The sequence below is a fragment of the Megalobrama amblycephala genome, linkage group LG4, assembly GCF_018812025.1.
Source record: "Megalobrama amblycephala isolate DHTTF-2021 linkage group LG4, ASM1881202v1, whole genome shotgun sequence".
NCBI lineage: Eukaryota > Metazoa > Chordata > Actinopteri > Cypriniformes > Xenocyprididae > Megalobrama > Megalobrama amblycephala.
Genome location: NC_063047.1, coordinates 8,208,429 through 8,219,612, shown reverse-complemented (window position 1 = coordinate 8,219,612; position 11,184 = coordinate 8,208,429). Strand labels below are relative to the sequence as shown.

At 36.9% G+C, this 11,184-nt stretch overlaps 1 protein-coding gene across 1 annotated transcript; it reads right to left on the bottom strand.

Moving 5' to 3' along the window:
• Window positions 1-236: 236 nt before the first annotated feature.
• tmem150aa (transmembrane protein 150Aa) lies at window positions 237-10,269 on the bottom strand. The gene is made up of 8 exons (XM_048187220.1): window positions 10,115-10,269; window positions 7,863-8,101; window positions 7,660-7,707; window positions 7,492-7,578; window positions 7,332-7,399; window positions 5,520-5,647; window positions 4,752-4,929; window positions 237-2,910 (listed from the first exon to the last, which is right to left on the bottom strand). Exons 2-8 carry the CDS (start codon window positions 7,925-7,927, stop codon window positions 2,612-2,614), a joined length of 873 nt encoding a protein of 290 aa, XP_048043177.1. The 5' UTR covers window positions 7,928-8,101; window positions 10,115-10,269; the 3' UTR covers window positions 237-2,611.
• Window positions 10,270-11,184: the final 915 nt, after the last annotated feature.

The window sequence follows — 11,184 nt, the reverse complement described above, 5'->3', positions numbered from 1 at the left end:
AAGAATTTATCTTTGATTGATCACAGACAGAGGTACAGATACACTTGTTTATTTTCCATCATGTTTAGGTAATTATTCAATATAAATCTCTTGTCAAAGAAAATCATTGAAATCATACACAAGTCTTACTTATTTACATAAGTAATTTATAAAATAAAAATATTCTCTGCATTATTTTTATTTCGATTTTGGAGTGTGATCCTCATGTCTTTGTTCTGCTCTCGACAGATGCAATGTGTTGATAAAAAATACTTTTATTACATCATTTAAAGGCATCAGAAAAATAACTTCTATCTAGAGAACAGCTGCAATTCATGAAACATCCAAGAAATAAACATCATCGACCAAAAACACATTATATTTCAATCATTTTCATGAGGAGATTCAGATAGTCCTCAGATTTAAGTGTGGGGGTCCTCAATCCTCTATATAAGGAAACAATATGTGTAGGCTCTTACAAACGTCTCACAAGCACAAGCAAAAGTTGGCAACAAAATTAAATGAAAATATCCAACAATTTTCCCCATGTGATTTTAAAGTATTTGACCAAGTCTAAGAAACAAACAATTCTTACACATCTTTTGCTCTTAGGTGACCTATAAATGACTGACCTATTATTCAGATAATATATTATGCACTATATGCACTGACAAGTATTGCATGTAATTTATACCAAATGATATGGCAAAAAAAGGCAATGAAAAATGACATCAACATTCACTTTAGGTTCATAAGCTCATATAAACATGCTTTACATTACCCTAGAATGTATGCCCTTTTGTTTTTGTTTAAATTACGTTTGACCCGTTACGTAACTACCTCTATATGCAGTTTGGTTTGAGTAAATTGTGAAATGACAAAATAAATTGTGAACGTAGCAATGAAAAAAAATTAATCTTTCAAAATGATATTTAATGGATGGTTTCAGTTGTACAGAGCAGCCCTGCGAATCTTCCCTTGCATGAGAAGAGCGAGAAACAATATTTCAAATAGCTCTCCAATAATAGAGTCAACAGAGATAAACATGTATGACGCCTAGAGACCACATCTAAATTTACAGTCTAATCATTGGCATGAAACTTATCTGTCCCATTGAAGGGCAGCAAACAAACTGGCACATTTCTGTGTGAAATTTAAATGTTAAAGCACAATAAATCTGGAGTCACTGTAAAAACAATACAGACCCTTTGATTGACAGTCTGAATTGGAAACATCACACAAATACTACAGTAACATTAAGGCCACCATAACCACTCAACCCTCAGAAAGTTCAAACATGGTTTCCTAGGTTCCAGCCTGGAGACCAGTTGATTTCATTCATATAATCGCTTCAAAATGTGATATTGCATTACTGTCATTTTCTTAGTGGCTATGTGTCTGGCTACACAAAAACAGTGAAGGTTAAATGAATAAAAAGGCATATGGTACATATTTAGCAAAATAAAATGAATCCTTTGGCAACAGAGGAAAACAAAACCTGATGTGCTGATAATGTATAATATCACTTTTCACACCAGTTTGATTAGTTATGCCACTGTGATTCACAAAACAATCAGCAAATATATGTAAGCAAAAATCACAACGTAAAGCGCTGAATGGATGTGGCATTTTTTGGAGTGGTTTTCATGACCCTTGACAAAGAAAAAATATATAAAGAAATTTGATTTTAAAAATATATATAGGCTATATAAAACATACTGTCAATGCGAATATACTTATTCTACAACTCAACTGATCAGGAAGGCAAGGTTAGAGCTGGTGTCACCTTACATCACTTCCTCTTGCTCAAAATGAAAAACAACCCACCTCGTCAGAGAATAAAAACAGGAATGAAACAGGACAAAAGCAACCCAGCATGACAAAACATTTATCTACCCCACTGCATCATTAAAAAGGCCACCATTACAAAAATGGGTGAATATGACTTCATTTAACAAATTAGATTTAAATTGAAATGCATTGTTCTACTAATTCCAAAATAACATGTGCTCAAAAGACTATAGTTCGATCCATATCTTAAACATTCACGATTTCAAAAATGATGATAATAATACTTGGTTCCTGATAGTCTGCAATACCAAATAAAAGTGAAAAGAACTTAAAAGTTCATTCATTGTGTTACGTGCAAATCATCCATTTGCAACAGTAAGGGTGGGCAAACAATAGCAAGCTCTAAAAGAGAGATAGCCCTGAAACATTTGTGCAAACGTGACAGTAAAAATTGACCCCATCACCCAGTGCAACAGTTCAAGCAACAGCAAAGTAACCTGACAAACCAATGGATCTGTGCTAACAATAACCTTAAAGTGGAGCGAAAATCCCCCTTCTGAATAATGCTCATTCTCGTCCACATACACCCCAACAGAAGCTTCTCGCGAGTCAAAACAGGACGAAAAAAGACAAATCTATCAAGACGAAACTCAAATCTGAAATGGTAATACACAACAGTCACACATGTAAACCCGATCAACTCTTAACCTGCCTTGACTCAGACTGGACGGTTCCTCTAAATCACTTTAATGTCAGCCCAAGCGTGGTTTTTAATGTAGGGAGCACCATCGTGAGGCATCCCATCTGGCAGTATGTGGTGACTGCGTTTGTGTCGATGTGTTTAAAGCATTGCGATGTTCTCAGGAGTGCAGTTCATATGAGTGGAGGTGCTGCTTCCTCCTGGAGATTTCAAACCCTTGCTGCTTCCCAGGGCGCCTGCTTGGACGTCATCTCCGATCATGACGCCCGGCCCGTGCGAGAGGTTCCGCTGGAGGCCGGCCATCATGGTCTCGGTTGTGACCGTGCCGAACTCGTAGGTGAAAGTCCCGTAGAACACGAGGATGATTACAGTGAAGACCCACTCACAGATGGCCGCTGCATGTTGTAAAACGAAGCTCTCGTGGATGAAGAATATCCCACCTGAGAGGGAGGACCGTCAAGGATTCAAACAGTTTCTAAAATGGCAGCTATATTTATGTGAGCTGAAGGCACAGCTGGCCTCTATGGAATTAACTTTAGTGAGGAAAGCCATGGATTATTTATGGAGAGACTAGTTAATTAGCTGCTCTCATAGTTACATCTCCCAGCAACCCTTTAGCCCCCCTTTTTTCCTCTAGTTGGGGAAAAAACTATTCATAAATCATTGACGAACACAGCAGCAATAAAGCAGGAAGGCCAGGAGACTCCAGCTGGGCTCATCGGTCTCCATACTGACATTTACACCGAAGCAATTAGATTACACCTCCACTACAATATGAGTCCGGGGCTTCATGATCGTGACCAGAACCTCAGCAGGAAGACAAACAGATAAAAGCTCAGTACTAGGGCTTTCCTTGCCCTGAGTGCAACACAAATTATTTAAACAACTTAAGCTAAATGGTATAGTTCAAAAATAGCATTTCTGTCATAATTTACTCACCCTCATGTTGTTGCTTACCTCTATAACTTATTTGAAGAACACAAAAGGTGTATTTTTGAACAATGTTGTACTTTTCCGTGCAATTACAATGAATGGTAATTGTGCACACTATAAAATTATCATAAAACTAGTGCACTATACTGCATGTCCTCTAAAGCTGTAAGAGCTCTGTGCGAGTAACAGGGCGAAATTAAACTCGTGATGAAATGGAAGTAGTAACTTCCATATTGTGACATACATCCAAGTGCAACAGATCAGCAAAATAAGTGCTTTTGAATAAAAGTAGTGGACTATTAGAAAAGTTCTAGCATAATTTGTTTGTAGTTGCTACTACTTGATTTGAAATTTCTTTTGCAATGAGATTTTTAATGTCCAAATTATATTAAAAAAAAGTAGGGTCTTGGTTCTATCCGGTTGTTGATTGGATGGAGGCAGATATGAATGCAAGCTTGCAATTGTAGGAAAGAGGTGGAGTTTAAGCATGCAGAATGTTTGGAGAAGTCGTGACCAGAGGGAAGTCTGTCATTTCACATGAAGATCGAGTTATGACATTATTAAAAATTATGAGGAAATGAAAGGAATCATTCTTTGAGTTAGATCTTTTCAATTAATCTGCTGATCCAGTTCATAAATCTAGATTAAATGTTTCACTGACAAAAACTGCTCTGTTTCTTGAGTTCAACTCACTAATTTGCAGAGGTAAATAGCTCACTAGAGGAAAATATTATCAGTAAATAATTTCATATAGGTCTGTTCCTCACAAAAAGCTATTGTAAGACTTTAAAATACTTGTAACATATTGCACAAATCATCTAGAACACTTTTATGATGCTTTAATGTCCTTTTTGAAGCTTAAAAGGGATAGTTTGCCCAAAAATGAAAATTATGTCATCATTTGCTCGCCCTCATGTTGTTCTAAACTTTCCTTTCATTCTTCTGCAGGACACTAAAGAAGATATTTTTAAGAATGTTTTTACCCAAACAGTTTTGTTTACCATTGACTTCCATTACACACAAAAAAAAAAAAAAAACATGAAGGTGAGTAAATGATGACAGAATTTACATTTTTGGCGAACTATCCCCAGCCAACTATCCTCAACATGCACTCATTTGCATGGAATCGGGAAACCAGTACAATTCCTCAGAAGCATGTCGATCATTCAGGTTTGGAATGACATGAGAATGAGGAAATGATGACAGAATTTTAATTTTGAGTGAACATTGCCTTTAAATGATACAGATAATATTGTCTAAATAAACAAGCTAAATAAGCAATCCATGTCAAGAAAAATAATGAACACACATAATTCATAATTTTCCATTCACACTCAACAAAGGATACTAAGAACCAGTGTGATGAGAGCACCAGTAGCCAGTGCCACACGCACATGAGCCATCCAGTAGTCCAGAGCGGTGACAGCCACCCGGTAGGTCAGCAAACATTGCAAACACACAAACAGAATGCCTGCTGGGAAGGCAGCACCCGCACCTACGTAGTGAAGTGTTTTTGCATGGTCCACCTGGTCGAAAAGCAGTACAGCGTTATTCAAATATTTAAAAAAAAAAAATCAAAGCACCGATAAGTAATAAGACCAGGACATTGAAACTTGAAAACAGACACACTTAGACATCTAACTTCGAAAAGGTGGGCTAAAAAAAAAACATTGACAAATATGTCTTCCTGAAACAAGAAACTTGCCCATTGCATACTCAGCATACGGATGGAAGTGCTGTTAAGGATGAGGGAGTGAAATGCCCTCTAAAATCCATTTTGAAGAATGAGACTGCTGCATGCATGGATCAATACTAATCACTTTGAGAACATCAGCCTCTCTGAAACACTGATGCTGATCAACGCATCAATCTGATGTACAGAATTTATGGCCCATGAAAAGACTAAGGTGAAGAGCCAGCCATTAATATCTTCTCAACAGAAGTCCAAAAGCATCTTACCATTTTTAGGTTTAGTGATGTGAATGGAGACTGGGGCATGACAATAATGTCATAATTTAATAATGCTCTACTATCAGTCTGCTATGAGATAAATGTGTCAGACAATCAGACAATAATCCTTTACAAAACAGGGTTTAGGCAGAATTGTGTGACTGACCTGGAAGTTGCCCACCATGACTAGTCCCACAGCATTGGTACATCCAGACACAAGTCCGCTGGTGTTGAGCCAGCAATGGTTCCTGTGCTCGATGATCTGAGCATACCGTAGCAAACACACCAACACCACTTCACATAAAAAGAAAACAGAAACACAAGTAAAGCAATCAGACCACTTCACACTTTTATTTTGTTTATTTTCTTCCATAGTGCAGAGCACTTGTAGAGCATAGTTTTTGGGTTGTTTTTCTCTTTGCTCTGCCAATATTTTTAGTATAAATTTTGTATACTGTTTGGACATTTAAAATATCACTGCATTAGAAATATCAAATAAGAAAACAAAGCAGAAAACAGTTATTTTAAATTGTAAACATTTACAGTTTTTACTGTATTTTAATCAAATTTAAAACCTGAAGTGTGTGCTATATATTTAAAATAAATGTTACTTTGATTTGATATTTTATTATATAATGCAAAGACATTCATACATTTTTAAAGGGTTAGTTCACCCAAAAATGAAAATTCATGCCGTTCCACACCCGTAAGACCTTTGGTCATCTTCGGAACACAAATTAAGATATTTATATGCATTGCCAGCAAGACAATTAACACTTTCAATGCCCAGAAAGCTACTAAAGATAAAAACAGTTCATGTGACTACAGCGATTCAACCTTAATGTTAGAAGTAAACGAGGCTTAGTTACGTCATAAGTGTTTCGAAATTTCAATGGTTCACCACTGGGGAGCGTGACTTTGGCAGTTTGATACTCGCTCCAAACCACTGATTCGTAACAAAAGATTCGTAAAGCTTCATGAAGGAGTGTTTTGAAAATTGCCCATCAGTAGATATTGTTGAATAAAGTCTTTATTTTGTTTTTTGGCGCACAAAGGCTTGGTTTCGCAGATAGGGCCAGGATTAGGCCTTAGTTCAATTAGGGTATTATAGTAGCTTTTATAAACGTACCCAAGAAAAAACATTACTGGTGTGCATCTTGAGACAAAACAATGGCACCGACATATATTAAGATATGTCAGTGCAAGTTCCTTTCAGTTAAAACAGCTCAAACATGTATTTTAGTCTAGGACTAGCTTAAGCCTTGTCTGTGAAACCGGGAGAAAAATTGCTTCATAACATTAAGGTTGAACCACTGTAGTCACATGAACAGTTTTAAATATGTCTTTAGTAGCTTTCTGGGAATCTGAAAGTGTTAATTGTCTTGCTGGCAATGGAGACCTCACTGAGCCATCGGATTTCATAAAAAATCTCTTAATTTGTGTTCCGAAGATGAACGAAGGTCTTACGGGTGTGGAACGACATGAGGGTAATTAATGACAGAATTTAAGCATGACTTTAGGATCCAAATACTTTTTGGAAACCACTTTACACATATTATATATCACTTTTTAGCTGTACTTGGCTTGCCCACACAATTCTTATAGTTCTTAATCTCTATTTAGAAGGTCTTGATATCTTACGTGTTATGGTGTGGTGTGTAAAAAGTGTGTAATAACACACCTCTGATTTCATATCACAACAACACAAATAGAAGCAGATGACAGCCAACCTTCAACAAGATAAGGACAATCAAACCCCTAATCATGTCCACTTATCAACACATAATGAATCGACGCAGGAAAACATTCATTAGTGATGATGCAATAAGTAGCATGTCCTCTCATGCAGGTATCCGTCTTTGCAACACCTCTGCCACTGTGACTCAAAAAGTATCGAATGCTTCCATTCATGCTTTGTTCTTTGTTATTCGATATGTCACTGTTGGTGTAGAATATGCATGAGAACAAGTGGCCTTACCCATAAAAGCTCCCACATTACCAATGAGACTGAACAGACAGCTCTCGGGAGGGTAAGATCCACATTTACTGAATCAAAGTGAAGACAAAAACATCATCAGATCACACTGGAAATAAACGCAGACTCGAAATAAAGAGGAAGAGCTCAAAATAAAGACTACCTAATGAGGGGGATGTCTTGAATGGTGCAGCATGTTTTCTGGAAGCCCGGCTTAGCTGTTTCCTCTGTGCAGGTCACATTGTATGACCTTTAAAATAACAGCATTGAGGATCAAATGACATAAACATCACATACTCTAAATAAACTGACCAAAATAAGCCCAACTTACCAGTTTTCAACAGGACATACATGGTGGTTCATTACAGCCATAGCATATCTGAGGACAGAGCAAGACATCACTATATTGTATATATATGTTTGCAATTTAAATCTGTATAATTGGAAGGAAAAGCTCTGATGTCAACTTTTAGAAACTATTTGATGTGACAAATAATGAAAAGGTTTTAAGGGTGGCAGCATATTGAAACTCACACTATCCATATCCCAGTGATAGAGAAGGCAGCCAGGCTGACAGGCAGTATGATCCAGGCAGTCATTGGTCTGACGGTGAGGCCAGACTGTCCCAAGCATGAGGGAGAGGAACACAGTGGGCTGGAGGGGTGAGACAAAGGGGGGATGACGAGGGGGCACTGACATGCAAGGACACACAGGGAGGGGACATGAGAGGAGGAGAGGGATGCCACGCTGCCTTCCAGCTGCCAAATCCAGGCCTGATCAGGGTTTTTGGGAACAAAGGAGAGGTAAGTTGAGGAGAGAGACTTAAGACAGATCAAATGAAAAATTCTTTCATTAAAACAAACACCGCAACAGTCAACTTTAAAAGTCATGACAGAATTCGGAATTCATTTCACTTCCATAACGTGACATTTTGCGAGACAGAATATTCAATAAGATAAAAAAGTAAGTGGAAAGGATGACATCAGCCGTAAAGAAAAGTACTTTCAGGTTGGAGCAAGTACAATTTGATTAAATATTACTAAAACAATAGAATGATGTGCAGCAATAAATCATTAACAATATGACCAGGAATGTTAAATTTAAAGTTGTGATGAAATGGAAGTAGCCACAGATCTTTAATTGTGAGTGCAACAGAGTGTAGGGCGGGGTCTTGGTTCAATCTGGTTGTTGATTGGATGGATGGCAGATCTGATTGCGAGCTTGCAGTGGATTGTAAGAAAGATTCAAGCAGACTAAATGATGGGAGAAGTCCAGCACATGTCACCAGAGAGATGTCTGTCGTTTCACTGGAAGATTAGGTTGTGACATTTTGATTGAAAGGGTTCACCCAAAAATGAAAATTCTGTCATTAATTACTTACTCTCATGTCGTTCCAGTTTGATACACGCTCCGAACCACTGATTCGAAACAAAAGATTTGTAAAGCTTCAAAGCTTCATGAAGCAGTGTTTTGAAATTGCCCATCACTAGATATTGTTGAATAAAGTCGTTATTTTGTTTTTTTTCTGGCGCACAAAAAGTATTCTCATTGCTTCATAACATAAAGGTTGAACCACTGTAGTCACATGAACTGTTTTAAATATGCTTTTAGTAGCTTTCTGGGCATTGAAAGTGTTAATTGTCTTGCTGGCAATGCAGGCCTCACGGAGCCATTGGATTTTACGAAAAATATCTTAATTTGTGTTACGAAGATGAATGAAGGTCTTACGGGTGTAGAACGACATGAGGGTGAGTAATTAATGACAGAATTTTCATTTTTGGGTGAACTAACCCTTTAAAATTATGAGGTCAAATTAAAAAAGGAAAAATAATTGAATGAAATTTAATTTCATTTTGACTTTAAGAAAGGACAGAGAATTTAAGAACAATAATCTAAGAACACCAAGGACAAATAGTGTCAAACTCAGGGGTGTTAGAGATGTTTCCACTTGCAATTTGCCCCTTTGACCCATTGATTAGGTAACCAAGAGCACTTCTAGTCCAAAGTCATATCTTGCAGTCTGAGTGTCTATGCTGCAGTGAACTTTGTTGTAACAACTTAAGCTGTACTGGAATTCAGCACATGACTGCTACATGATGCTGCCTGAAAACCTGGCTGGAATGCAATACTGATAAGTGGTAGACCACTAATAAGCTGTGGTATGATGACTACAGTGCAGTCTAGACAGTCGACCCACTAGGTTTTCAAGCATATGTGTAATCAAAAAATCTAAACCTTACTTTAGGATTTAGACTACAAGCATCAGCTCATAAAAGGATGTTACTGATGTTGACATCAACAACTCAGGCAGGTGAATATGCGGCTGACTTCATGTCACTCATTTGCATTACAAACTAAAGTGTTATAAGGGTGGCCTTCGTTGATCTCACGGCATCTTTTGTACAATGTATCTGTTCTGTTTCGTTTCTAAATATACTGACCGACTGCCTTTATTCTACGAGTCTCAGGTAGCAATTCCGTGTTCACTAGCTATGAAGCTAACCATAGGTTGTGTTTCTAAACCCAGTGCGCTGCCTTCTCAGACAGCATTTTCGGAAAACATTCGAACACGACAGAGATGTCCCAAAATGTTGTCTAGGTAGGCAGCTCACTCGGTTTTGAGACAGCAACAGAGTCCACCAAGACCTTGAAACGATTGCTAGCGCCATAGAAGCAAATGCCTTACTGCTTGTAAGTGAGTTCAAGAGATGATACAGAGTACTGCGGGAAATTTTCGTGATTTTTTTTATGTTTAACAAACAAATAAGACATTCATTTTTACATACCTCAAGTCCTGCTACTCCCTGCTTCCAACCTCACTCAACCGTGGTTGTTGCTTTAAGATAAGGCACTGTTACTAAACCTGTTCCTCGCGCCTCACTGTAATTGTAGTTTTTTGTCTATTTGGAAAAAATGCGATACAAGGTGTCATAATTTTCAGATGACTACTTTACCCACAATGCCAATGTACGGCGGCCGAGGGGCTCGAAACCGTCAAGATTGGTAATACAGCAACGTTCAAAGGCAGCGTAATGTAGTGTTTCATTATAAAAAGCAAGACATGCCTTGATTTTATGTATTTTATAGTTAAATAATATATATAAAATAAAATTATATGTTATATTTGATATTCCGAAGTAATTTGAAATTGCATTATAGCGGGTGATTTTTTGAGAATAGCCTACTAAAGGCAGATTTTCCACCAACAGTTTAAACTGTGCTCCAAGGTTATTTTTTATTTATTTATTTATTTTATAAATGTCAGATCAGAATGTCACATTTTTATTCAGCATTTAGACATTTTAAACTGCACTACATTTTAGTCGTTGCATGTGTTTTTTTTTATGTTAGAAATGTATCATTTATTAGTCATATAATATTTATTAGCCAGAACGTGTTTGTTGGCTGTTCCATGAATACTGTTTAAAATTAGCTAAAAAGTGTATTATTCACTTTATACATTCGTAAAAATAAATAAATAATTAAATATTATTATTCATACCGTGTCCACAAATTGTGCATTATGAGGTTGGGTACATTGTCTGGGAGTGACAGGTCATTTTCCTTGGTATTGGCATAGTACAAAAAGGATATAACAGTGATAACATGCCCATCTATCTTAGCTGTTGCTCTGTTATTCCTTCTCTGTCAAGCTGAACTTTGGCATGATGTATTTAAAATATGTTATATTGAGATTGCATTTAAATAAGTCCACCAGGTATGAAAAACTCAGCTAATATTAGCTATATTTTAATTATTCATTTCTTAAGATTTATATTTTACCTTTTCATATAAGAGGTTTTTTTTTTTTTTTTTTATTTATAACATAAATCCAACTAATTTATTACCACAGCCA

Bases quoted from the DNA above. Each gene is read 5' to 3' on its own strand.
- tmem150aa (XM_048187220.1), bottom strand. From the start codon at position 7,927: ATGACTGCCTGGATCATACTGCCTGTCAGCCTGGCTGCCTTCTCTATC. The intron at 7,579-7,659 runs GTAAGTTGGGCT...GTTATTTTAAAG, and splicing joins GTATGTCCTGTTGAAAACTG to GTCATACAATGTGACCTGCA. The intron at 5,648-7,331 runs GTAAGGCCACTT...TTTTATGTGAAG, and splicing joins TAATGTGGGAGCTTTTATGG to TGGTGTTGGTGTGTTTGCTA.